General features: G+C 35.3%; 1 protein-coding gene and 1 long non-coding RNA gene across 8 annotated transcripts in view; both read right to left on the bottom strand.

Moving 5' to 3' along the window:
- The window catches only part of mllt10 (MLLT10 histone lysine methyltransferase DOT1L cofactor), a 64,220-nt gene extending 59,091 nt beyond the window's left edge, over positions 1–5,129 (bottom strand). For 3 of the 7 annotated variants that reach the window (XM_046877546.1, XM_046877547.1, XM_046877549.1), the window contains exons 1-2: positions 4,629–5,126; positions 306–385 (exon numbers count right to left, since the gene is read on the bottom strand). In XM_046877546.1, coding sequence (XP_046733502.1) covers positions 306–385; positions 4,629–4,737 — 189 coding nt within the window. In that variant the 5' untranslated portion in view covers positions 4,738–5,126. Of the gene's footprint in view, positions 1–305; positions 386–4,628 lie in introns of all 7 variants that reach the window. The other 4 variants (XM_046877550.1, XM_046877551.1, XM_046877545.1 and 1 more) reach the window with 2 other exon arrangements.
- A 3,991-nt stretch (positions 5,130–9,120) lies between these two features.
- LOC124403640 lies at positions 9,121–13,324 on the bottom strand. Its single transcript, XR_006928921.1, has 2 exons — positions 12,845–13,324; positions 9,121–12,374 (listed from the first exon to the last, which is right to left on the bottom strand). It is a non-coding gene; the product is annotated as an uncharacterized LOC124403640 (long non-coding RNA).
- Between the last annotated feature and the right edge of the window lie 173 nt (positions 13,325–13,497).

The following is a 13,497-nucleotide window of genomic DNA, read 5'->3' as shown; positions in this document are numbered from 1 at the left end:
GAGTGAATTTCTTTTTTTTATTACATTTGCCTTTTTTTTTTATAAGGAGTTGTAGATGCTGTTGCTTCACAAGAAACCTTCCTAATTCTCGATCGCGATCCATCTGAATTCATCGCCCTCCAAGTCTTTCAACACTTCACTGAGGCGTATATTAAATAAGAGTAAAATCTTTGAATTGGCAATTATTTTAAACGAATGCTTAATCATACTAAACCACAACTAAACATAGAATTAGAAACGACTCTAAAAATATTAAAAGGATTTCACGCAGGCCTTGCAGATCTTTCAGAATACGGAAAACTCACCACTCGTGCTGCTCGCTCCTGAGATTCACATTTTCGGCAGAACCAGGGACCGGTTGGGACTTGGACAATTCCGTAACAAGCTGAAAAGTAAAAGAGTCAGATTTAGTCTAATACTGAAGAAAACTGTAGACAAGGAGTGTCTGCAAGGAACGTCCACAAGCAAAGCCTACGACAACTGCTATATGATCGTAGCTAACTGGCCTGTGAATACAAAATTAGGGAGAAATTGCCCTATTTGCATTGCATTCGTTTTAGTGCAGTGTCCCGTCTGATTCAGTCAAGTAAGTAATTGTTTTACAGGCTGCATGTGCTTGGAAAGATTACATCATATAAAGAGATTTAGTCCAACATGACAAGGACATGAAGGTAACTGGGTTGTTGACTTTGTAAACAGCGCAGTGAACATATGTTTACGCTTTACACTGGCCAATGGCAGCAATGGTATTCAGCACTACATCAAGATATACCAGGTTATATTTATGCATTTTCCACTGCACACTATAGTTAGATTGCTTTATAGATCCAGTTGTGAAGATTAAATGTGACAATGCTGTAGAGATGGATCTATGGTGTACGGGCAATTAAGGGTAGGAATGTCAGCAAATTACAATCAAGAGTTCACTACGTTCGAGTGCTTTCAAGATCTAAAATTCGAAACTTTGTCTTCCAGTCGAAAATGAACAAAGATCATGTTCGTTTTTCCATCACACGGGCAAACTTGACAGTTTGTGTCAGCTACACTTTATATAAAACATGGTCTACAAGCAGAATTGGAGAAATAATTACAGTCAACCTCCGATTAATTCATGGTTCGGAACTCGCCGGGAATCCACAGCGGGATCGAATGTTGAGGAACGTTAGGAATACCATTTCAAACTATGTATTTGGTGAAATACTGTATATTTATAAAGTGACAATATAGATAGATAATGGCTAAATGAATTCCCTAAAGGTACCATAGTGGTTGGGGGGTCAGGGGTCCAAAGACTTTGCGTCCAAAGATTTGCAGATGTTTAAAAGTTCCCGGGGGACCACTGTATACTCCATTTAATGTGTCAAAAATAAGGGCCTGTCTGACATAAGCTAACTTTATTTCTGTTTGCTGACTATTACATTTATATTGACTAAAGACTGTTGGCTTTGGCGTTGATGGCTACTCCATACCTGGTCCTACATTTCAACAAGCCCATCTGCTTGATTAATCAAAGGATTTCGGGCTAAGGGAGCAATGCTGAGTAGGAATTCATGTGTAACTTCTGTTGTCTTCCCTATCAATCAAATAACTGTTGCCAATTATGCGCAATACATGTGAGCTCATGTATGTGGAAGAGGGCAGATGATAAAGTAGAGCCGGCTGGTGAAAAGAAATTGGGAAATTACCAAATTAGGAAGATAATGGCAGCAAAAATCAATCTAAAGCCCTATACGGATTGGGTTATTTTTATATTAAGAGGTATTTAGAAGGATTACAGTAAATTGTGTCTTTTATTTAACAGACCAGTAGAAATAACTCCAGGTAAATGATGTCATCCACATCTGAACTTACAGTTTGGTCAAAATTCCTGTATATGAAGTGGAAAAACAGGGTTTGTACTTTTTCCTTCAGTATAGTTCAGTATTCGGGTTTTATCTCCCATCAAAACAAAAGCGAACTGAAGAACTGGTCAGGATAAAAGGACACACAACAACAAAACACAGATGCCATTTAAAAGGCTGCGTTAGAGAAGCCAAACTTTTGAGATTTCGGGTATTGAGATCAAAACTTCGCTCCATACATGTGACCGACTTCGCACAAATCTTTGTGACCCGAATGCCCTGCAACAAGAAGCAACAATTTTTACTCACACCAATGTGTACATTGTGAAGATACTCCTATCTACGTTACATGCCAGAGGTCGCTTATCCTATGCACTACATATGGTACAGTGGCACCATTATTCAACGGGTATACAATACAAACAAATCTAATTTTACTAAATATGCAATTATTGACCTAATTATAATCAAAAATACTGGTTTAATATCTAAAGTTAACTTTGTGGTCGAGTCAAATAGTCAGACCCTAAAACCCTGATATTTTAGACTAACTAAGATTAAAAAGACTATCATCTTTACATCATTCACTTTGATGCTGCACATCTGGAGCATGTGCAGGCGTGTGACGTGACAGGAAGTCAGGTGGTGTGAAGAGAAGGAAACGTGTTCACTATTGTAATGGATGTCATATTGTTTTTTCTGACTCAGTTGGTTCTCAGGCCTATTTCTCTACAGTTCACCCTAAACTAGAATCAGGACAATCTGTGTTTATACTATTTCTACAGAAGAATTCAACATCTCTTCCAAAAAAAAAAAAAAAAAGGTTTCTTCCCCATATGCATTGAGAACATTCCATGAAAAAAAAAAAGTGTCTCCTAAATATTTAATTACCAATAAGGTCAAGGATGTATCTTATAAAATACTTCATCTTTTCTATCCCGCAAAGCTTTATTTCAAAAAGATATTCCCAGACATCGACCTTTTATGTTCCTTTTGTGGTGCTGAGGATGAAATTGTTTCTTATCTCTTCTAGGAATGTGCATGTACGGCAAGTTTGTATGTGTTTCTCTGTGTCATACAAAGAGGTTCTGATTGGTTATCATATATCTTTTTTTTTTTTTACCAATTCATTTTTCAAGCAAGTACAAGTATAAAATGTCAGTGTGATAAGTGCTCATTTTTTCTGTATTTTGTTTAAAACTTATATTTTAAATCCTACTTCCACACTCTGACTACCTCCAGCAACTCTAAAGCCATTAAGACTGTCACTGTGTCATCTGTATGATATTTTTGCACATTTATAATATAAAGGTTCTTTTTCATAACCCTGGAAATGTTGCATATCTTTTGGGCTTATAAAACAAAAATACAAATATAAAGAATATATTGTATTTTCATGTATATAATATATACAATGTACACTCATTGATATTATCGTGATGCACGGTAGGTATTGTTTAAAATAAAAATAAAAAAGATTGCATGTGAGCAAAGCTGCACTGCTTGCAAGCATGCTGAGGTAAGAAGAGCCCAGAATAACTGACCTAATAACCCAAATAATGAGTTGTAAATGTATAAATAATCACACATTTATATATTGTGTCTTATACACATCTTACACTAAAGCAAACAACCAGGACTACTATATTTCATCTTTTATTATTTAATATTATTTTATAGCACCAGCACACCAGGACAAATTCCTTGTACATGCAACCAATGATATTTTGTAATGACGGTGAGTCTGATTGTTTAAATTTCTCTATATTTTCTCCTATATTGTCTAATATATATACACATGCATGATCTATATACGTGTACATACATTACATATACACAAACATACTATCATATCATATTTATGTCATTTGTCAGCTTGCACAATGCTGCTATTTGCACTTCTACATATGACAATGAAGATCAATAAAAAGATCTACAGACAGACAACTTTGTCACTGCACAGTACAGGTACACAGCAACAAAATGCTGTTTAGCATCAACAAGAAAGTAGAAATAGTAGCATTGCACAATCTGACAACTGCAGCTGGTACACGTGTGTATGTATGTATATATGGGCTAGATAACGATGTGCATAAGACAATACATGTAGAGAAATATGGGACATAAATGTACAATATCAAAGTTGTATCTATATCTATCTATCTATAGGATTATGATATAACTACAAATTACACATTACACCCATCAACTAACACAGCAGCCCACAGTGCTACAACTCTCTATGTGTAGTAATGATTTATTTTCAGTTCTCAGAAGAGTCATTTGGCAGTTAAACGAGGTGATCTAGTTGAATAACTCCCCAAACACGAAATACTGCAAACCAAAAACAACTCTTCAGCTTCGATCTTGAAAATCTTTCCATATTCTGTTACCAAAACATGTGGCAATCTCTAGACAACGTGCATTTTCCCCCCTACGCGTATTCGAACAAGTCCCGCCTACTTCGCTATGATTGGCTAGTGCCGGGTTGTCCCCTGGGCTGTGATTGGTTAACCTTTTGTAATCATAACTACCAGGCTTTCCAGCCAATACAAACGAGCCGGCACAATCTGCCGGAATACGGGTGGTGGGGGGAAAAATATACTGCGAACTCAGGCGCCTAGAGATAGCTAGCGTATTAGCTTAGCACGCGAATTAGCTTAGCATCGGAGCGATCGAAGCGCAAAGATCCGAATCAGACGTGTGGCCTTTTCAACATCGACATGGTTGATTCTGAATTGATTAAAACACGGTTATAAGGTGGACGAGACCCTGGTTTAGGTGTACCTTGATGCACGGCGACGTTACAGCCGTGTCCGTCGCAGTAAACCAGCGGGTTTTCGGCCCAGCCTCTCTCATCCGAACACACGCAGCAGCCTCCAATCATCTCCTTCATGATAGCGGCCCAATAGTCGCCAAAACCACCAACCTCCAGAAATCAAACCTCCAGATGTTTAGATCGAGTCCTCCTCGTCACGAATATCCAACATCCATTCCGACCATAAGTCCATATTTGATGGCGTCTCCTTCACATTAGCGTCCGCAGGGTCGCAGGATCCCGTCAAGGCAAATCAAAAAGGTGGAAAAATTAAAACGTACAAAACGCCTGGCTCAGGTTTTAGTCCGTGTATCTAATTCCAGTTTCGTCGAAAAGTCATACTGTTTGATTCTTACGATCTAAATCGCTATTTTTGTTTTGTTCAACACACAAACCCGAAGGCTCTCGGGAAGTAATAGCGCGATGTGCGCATGCGCAGAACAAGCAACGCTAGAGGAACTGATTGGTGGCAGCAGCAGAAGGCCTTCGAGTGTATTAGAGGGCAAACACATACTCAAGCCTTTCTTTTTTACTCTTTACTCAATCGTAGTAACTTCAAATTTGTTTTCAATTCATTTCGCATTCATTTGCGTTCAGTAAAAACACACCCTGAATCTTTAGACCCTTGTATTGTTTCCTGCATTATAGTGAAATATCAGTTTTATTTGTAGAACACTTCTAACAATGTCCCCATTTTTGTTTTTACAGAAATAAATAGGATATAATATATGCATTTATATGTTAATCCCAATAAGTTTACCCTTATAACTTATATGCGTAATAGGTCAGCGGTGACCATGACAAGGGAAAATTAAATAGACTAAGATAAAAAGGGAATCCGTCCTCATCTGGGTGACTCAGAATGACCATTTATTATACTTCATTATTACATTTTAAAATTGCGGTACTGAGCCATTTTTAAGACTGCTTTTGACAAAAGAAAAAACACAAGGTTGCATTAGATATTCAATTAGATGCAAAACACCAGATTTGTTTACACTTGTTTATCATGACGAGGATGGACAGACAGGCAACTATGTTTGTGTTTACAAAGAAATGGCAATTAATTAAGTGCTGATTTTGCATATATATATATATATATATATATATATATATATATATATATATATATATATATATATATATATGAATACTTGTAGGACACCTTGTCTTTATTTCAATATGATAGGCTTGGTTTAAGTTTTGTGTTCATTTGGATAAAATGGATTTTTAGATGCACAGGACTTTGACACCGCTTGTTAAGTCTGCTGGAAATACTGTATGTAACCAAACGAACTATCATAATATCTGGTGCATCATCTGTGACATTGTTGTTAACAAATTTATGTAGAATTTCAATGTACAAAGCCGCTTGATCATTCAATCGTTCCTTTATTTATCTTCAGTAATAATTTAATCTTAGTTAAAGTGTGTGGAACCTCAGAGCATGTAAGGGTGTGAAGGAAGACACGGGGAGCATATTAACTGAGCGAGCACCCCCTTTATTTCAAAATTTTTGATGCACTTTGCAGCACTTCTTCACCTCTTAGATCTTTTAGGTTTCTCCCTAGTTACAGCCAAACCTAAAATTAAAAGACAACAGGGCTAAGTAGACAGGCTGTAATAATTAAAGGGTGAGAATGATTAACATGTTACTGGCCAATCTATAGCAGGGAACACATCATTCTTTGTTTGTTTTTTGTTTTTTACACTTAGACAAATTAGCATAGTCAGTCTAATTACACCCAGATGATGACGGGTTCCCTCTTTAGTCTGGTTCCTCTCAAGGTTTCTTCCTTATGCCATCTCGGGGAGTTTTTCCTTGCCACAGTCGCCACCGGCTCGCTTATCAGAGACAAACTTACACTTAAAAAATGAATATGTTCTTTATATCACCGCATTATCTGTGTAAAGCTGCTTTGAGACAATGTTCATTGTTAAAAGCGCTATACAAATAAAAATGAATTGAATCAAAAAGATCACAGATCGAGAAATGTAAAATATATTAATTATTAGTTAAAAGAATATGAAGGACTATGGTATATTCAAACTGGTATATAATGACAAAATGGTCATATAGTACCATACATCAAAAATAAATAAGTTATTGCACTTTTGCTTTAATTATGAACTTGTTGATAGAAAAAAACAGTTTTTAATGTCGTGTTTAAATCATGATCATGTTTTGATATTATCGAAATGTATTTTAGCTTTCAGAACCGTGATTTTCTCATTAGTAGCGCCCATTCTGTTCATCATGCATTAAACAGCATTATTGCCTCTGACAAGGCTGCAATCAATTCTCTTTCCAATTTGTATAAGTTAAGGAACCTGAGACGACAGCTGTATATATGATGAAACAAACCAGATGTAGAAATACTACAGACACTGATGGAGTATTAACGATGACCATATTGAGCAAATTAGTGATCTGAAAACCTTCTCCTGCAAATCCACCTTCCTACAGAATTCAGTTTCAGCCCAGTTCTCTGGGGCTGATTTGGATAATCAAGTAGAATGATGATCTGGGGCAGGTGTGTTCGCTTATCAGGAGGTTAATAGAGAAAATTTCAGACACCATACAACTTAAATATCCCAGTTTAGCCACATAGGCAAGTCAGTTATGGCAATGTATTGTAACTTAATAATCACCATTATGTTTTTCATGTCATCTAGGGGCTGAGCCAATATAGCAGAATTCAACCAAATATATATCTACTGCATTTTTACTCTCCAATTATGGACAGAATCGAGGCCTGCCTGATATATACATATTTTCTTTACGTTAAGTTGTGGTTGTGTTTTAGCAGCCACATTCACATCACCGCCATTTACAGTGTGGTCTGTGGGCCAAAAAGAGTGGTAAGTGTGGGCCAGCTTTGGACCATCACTCATTTGCTGTGGTAAATGTCAATGAACAGGCCTGGCACTGGTCTAAATAAAGTAAACTTCTATTAAAATAGCTAAAGGGATCTACACCAAGATTCAACTCTCTAAAAAAGAATGTGTTAGAGTTAAACCTAATAGGTCAGTCTGAAGTATTGTGAACAATCTGCTCTATTATTCTACCACCAAGCACAATGATATTCATCCACCCAAATAGCTTTTTTTTTAGAAATAGATATGGCATAGTGTACTAGCAACATCTGTGAGTAAGAAACACAATACAAGACTGGTTTTAAGGGGCCCATCATTGTTAAATTGTAATGTAAAGTGCATTAGTCTAACCTACATTAGAATACTCGTCATGTTTCAAATTATAGTTAACTAAGTAGAAACATTTTGGTCAACTATTACTATAAAACGTATAAAAATATAACTATAAAGCTTGTTTTCAGGTAATTTTATGAGTCATAATGATATGGTAATTTCATTGATTAATCCTAGAAACCATGCTTTGTAGTTTAGAAAAACTTTAAACCACTTTGGACTTTTCAAGCCATTTTGTCAAAATCCAAGTCTCTCAAATACCCACATTCATGGTATTTCATGTTTATACCTATTCCTAATATGCAATATGGTAAAATAATGCTACTATAATGCATTGGGGAAAAGATTTGGACCCCCTGGAATCAGTTTTGCAGGAAATAATGCTAACTGAAATGCTGCTTATAATACTCATGTTTGAGTGGTTTCAGCTCCACACTCATCCAGCCATGGTGCAGCAAAAAAAGCAGCACAGGAAATCCTTCATAACAATCACTATCATATTGTACATCTTTTCCACCCTGTTTAAATTATGCAACAATGCAACATTTTTCTTCAGACTGTATTTATTATTTGGTCTCTTGACAGTCACTTCATGATTATTTGCAATAAAATCACTTGATTTTTTTTTTTCTTTACTTTACTTAGTTAACTGTTGAATAAACTGCAATCTGTGTATGTAACAATGGTATCGGAATAGGTATAACACATTCGTTTTTATATTTGTTTATATTCTCCATTCATTTAACATTTGGTTTGAGACAAAGAAGCTAACAGTTTATAATATAACTGTGAATAAAAACTTTTTGGAGCATTTGCTTGATCTGGAACTGGAATCTGAATTTGTATATAAACCTATTTGACCAATGCCTCCCCCACATTCCATTATATAAATGCGCTCATATATGCAATATATGAAACTAACGTTTTCAAAAATATTGCTTAAACATAAACATATCCATGTATGCTACACATGCATATACATCAACCCAGCCTTCTAGTGCAACCCAGTTTGCTGGCTAGTGTGTGTTCTATTTGATAGTCACTGTGGGTGTGTGGGTTTTTGTTTAAACCCAGTCATTTTCAAGTGTGGGTTGGTGCTCATCCTGTGTACTTAATGCCCAAACCCTGTTATTCTAGTAGTAATAGCAGTTATTATTTGTTTCACAAATTATAAGCCAAAATGTCTGGTTGCTTCAACACAGCATTTGCCGTGATGTTCTACCAAACCGTGTCTGTCAATAATAGCCAGAATAGGCAACATGGTAACATCTTTTAATTAAAAAAAATGTTTATATTGATGTTTATGTCCTCTACACTGGGAAATATGAGTTCTGACTTCAATCTACTGAGATCTCCATGAGATCAGATGCTTAATTTTTTATATTCTAATATATTCTCAATCTTATGATATAAATTTAGTAAGTAAAGACTAAATAAAGTATATGTTATCCAATACCTATATTATTCTTACTCATTATATGTACAAAAAAGATTTATTCACATTCAGCAAACATTTAATCCTGGTCAGAGTCTCAATAGATTCAGATCTTTTTTACAGAATAACCCAAATGAGGTTAGGATGCTGGTTTAAACAACATCCTGCACATTCACTCACATACTCATAGCCAAGTTACCTCCAGAAATGTTCTTCAGACATTTCCTACAAAATAAAACCCTGGAGATTTCAGATAGAAGTCAGGTAGACATATGGAGAGAGTGTAATTTACAACACTAAGCTGCCAAGCTCAGTGTATGCCCAAAGCTCACATTTTATTGCAAGTTGTAATTTTATATAATATTATTTCAGTAGTTTTATTCATATTTTATATATTATTAGTTTTTATTGATTGCAGATTTTAGCACATTAGGTTTATTGTAGGTGCTGATGACTGGCATAAAATGTAAACAATGAGTCGCATATCTAATGCAAGAAGCAATTTTATACGGTCGTCACTAAATCGCTATTTTGAAGGACATAAAATTACAAAATATAGACAGATGTATAAGGTAGAAATGTTACAATTCAACCATTTAGCTTTAAACAGTAGAGGAAATGTTTTTTTATCTAAATCTTTTAAATGTAAGAAGAAGAAAAAAAATGAACACAAAAAGTCAAAATATCAAAAATAAATGAACACATTGTACTTGCACTCGGTCTTCACTCCTGCCCTGGTCTTCATGCACATACCTACCATCCTCTCATGATATCTGTGTAAAATGATACAGGCATGCACTGACCTCAGCAGCCTAGCATTGTAAATAATTTCTTAAGCACAGAGAAGAGTCAGGAGGTTTGGGTGTGAGGTTTACAGTGTGTCAATTCTTATACATTGCACACATACATACTACTCTCAGCTGGATGTTTCCTTGGATCCTGTACATGCACCATCAAAATGTATACTGTATAATCAAATCATTTATTACCAACATTCTCAACACTAGGTGAGAAGTTAAAAGTAATAAATCCACAGGTTATCAATCCAGGTCTCTTCAAACTGCTGTTAAGATCCACCAGGCATTATCACCAGTTCTAATCACATGTGAGAGTGACCCGGGAGACTTTTATAAATTGTACTTCTGGCTGGGGAATGTTTTTGTACAGCTTAATGTCAAAGCCTTTATAAAAGATCACACCACAGAAACATCACCACAAATAGTGATTCAATATAAAATTGGAGAGAGTGGGGAATGAATCATGCATAGCAAAAAAAAAAGCTTTTTTGGGGGGCTGTTAAATCCTTTGGAGATAAAGATACATATTACAGACATGAATGATATGCCTTTCAATATACCCCTTAGTGACAAGGAAATGTACACAAACCTATTTTTGAGGGCATAGTAAGCTTTTGTAGCTTTTTACCCATACAGTATTTTGCAGTAACTTGGAAAATAGTTGTATCGTGTATACAGGTTTTTTTTTTTTTTCAGCCGCAATTTTTATTTATACATGTAAATAATTTCACACATCCACCATTAAATTGCCATTAAACCGGAATAGATTTGCTCAAACCCCAAACTCCATTTGGTAATTTGGTCTTTGTTTTCAGATCTGAACCAATTTTTGAAAAGGGGACAAAAGCGATTAAAAAACAAACAAAAAAACCCATTAATTTCATGATGTAAAACTGAAACATTTCAAGATTTAGGGGATTTTAAAAATCAAGAGGCAAAAACCTTTTATTTTTTGTTCATGTCACACTTCAGTTGCATCAATTACCTTCAGTAACCACTGTAAGGGTCTCAACAGCTCTAAAACATATCTTGAGAACACAGTACACACACATTAACTTCCTGACTTACATCTAGGGGTATTTAGGCCGGCCAGTCAACCTGTTTTTAAGATTTTTGCAGGTGAGAGAATGCCATGAAACCTGGTGGAAACAGGGATAACATGCACAATTATTTACAGACAATAACCCAACCTGAGGACCAACACTAGGACCCTGGAGTTGTTTGGTATTAGTGTTCCATTGTAATGTCTACATTTAAATTACACTCAACTTCAGATTTGTTTAATGTCCAAATTAATGAAAGAGCCTAAAGCTACTGCTCCAGCATCAAGCATCCGTGTGCAATGCACTATTCAGCCATTTTTAAACTCACACCACAGCACACATACTTGCCACCTGTTTCTGCATCTGTTGAAAAGTAGATGGGCATGCACTAGTTTTTTGTGCTAGCTTGGCAACTAGACACAATATTGTGAAATTCCTGCAAGTTCAGGCACTGGATTCTACCTGAAGAGTTTCTGTATGAGGCACTCGGTATCTCCTGTATAGAGTTTTTGCACTGCATAGAAGAAAGTCACCTCCTTGTCCAGCCACTTTGTAGACAAACAGTTAATGGGTTTTCTTATTTAACTCTTTACATTTTATTACCTTATATACTTCACCTAGTAATACCTCATCCAGTCATCTGGCATTATTAGTTTTAATGGTATTTTTGTTTAAAAAAAGCAAAGAATCGTCATTTATATTCACCAGCCAAATCTGATGCTGTTACTTTCATATACAGTTTTGATCCATTTCTTGCTTTAGATGCTAACAGGCACAGTTTTCTGCTGTTGTGATTTTGAGCATTCTGTCATTCTTTTCTCATCATATTTTCTGCATCTGTATGACTAAGGATCACGAATATGCAGGTTTGCGAAGGTACCAAAATGTGTTTTTAATGATGAGTTAAAAAAAAAAAAAGAAAGAAAGAAAGGCAAGACATTTGTTTACACGGGCACTGCTTTAGTCATTGCTGAAGACTTTGTATAATAAAACTGGCAGAAGGATTTAGGATTTACTGGCTGACTGTGAGTGATAGAGAGAGAGAGAGAGAGAGAGAGAGAGAGAGAGAGAGAGAGAGAGAGAGAGAGAGACTATGGACCCAGAAATATAGTCAGAAGGAATTGATTCTTCATCTTTTATACTCATGGCAAACCTCATGGAGTCTTCATCCTCCTACTGCAGGAGCTCTGTATGAGAAGCTGGAGTGGATCTGGTTCCTTATAATCAGACCTACAACAATGTTCAGTTTATATTATATATATACATACATATATACACACATACATACACAAATTTATATATATTTTATATATATATATATATATAAATATAAATATATATAAATAAATATATATATATATATATATATATATATATATATATATGTGTGTGTGTGTGTGTGTGTGTGTGTTAAATATACAGTATATATATATATATATATATATATATATATATATATATATATATATATATATATATACACATACACACACACACACATGCACACATACATATATATATATATATATATATATATATATATACACACACACATATATATACATATATACACACACACACACACACACGTGATTACACAATCTAGTTTGCAGATATGGTTTTTAAAATAAATAAAAAGAATTAGCCTTTATCCCGGAGAAAACGGAAATATAAATATCCTCGGAATGAAAATGTCTCACTTTCACTATCCAGCTGTGCCAAAACCTTGTCATTCATACATCTTGTTTCCTCCTTTGTTTGCTGCTTCTGATTTGTCGTCACTGCGTAAAGTTGTTTTTTCCTGTTATGAAACAAAACACACGCATTTACTCAGCACGCGGCTTCTTCGCTCGGGTTTACTGCGTCACACTTTGTTGACATTCCTCTTCCTTTGTTTGCGTTGTAATATCTTCGTCCCTGATTGGTCCAGAGCCTTGAACGACCAATCAGTGCAAAGCTTATATTCTCAGCGGGATCTTAATTTAACTCCAAAACTCTCACCGAGCGTCAGAAAAATTCAGCCCTACAATAACTCCAAAGTCGTGATTACCGAAATTCATGCAACTGATGAGTGATGAGTGTAAATACAAATACAAAAGACAACGTATGGCATGTGATAATATTTATGGCAACTCATTTTCATACTTATATTTGCCATACAGAGGAGTCCTAATCATGTTTGTGTGTATTTCTGAAACTACTGCTTTATTTACATTGTATTAAAATAAAGATATACATATATAAAGAAATACGGAAATTTTTCAGATAAAATATAATGTAGTTTGTTTCAAAGAGCTTTTTTGATGGAGGCAACAGATTCGTGTCGATTTTAAGTGTGAAGTTTCTGTATATT

The sequence above is a fragment of the Silurus meridionalis genome, chromosome 21 (genome assembly GCF_014805685.1).
Source record: "Silurus meridionalis isolate SWU-2019-XX chromosome 21, ASM1480568v1, whole genome shotgun sequence".
Taxonomy (NCBI): Eukaryota; Metazoa; Chordata; class Actinopteri; order Siluriformes; family Siluridae; genus Silurus; species Silurus meridionalis.
This window is presented reverse-complemented; position numbering and strand designations above follow the sequence as displayed.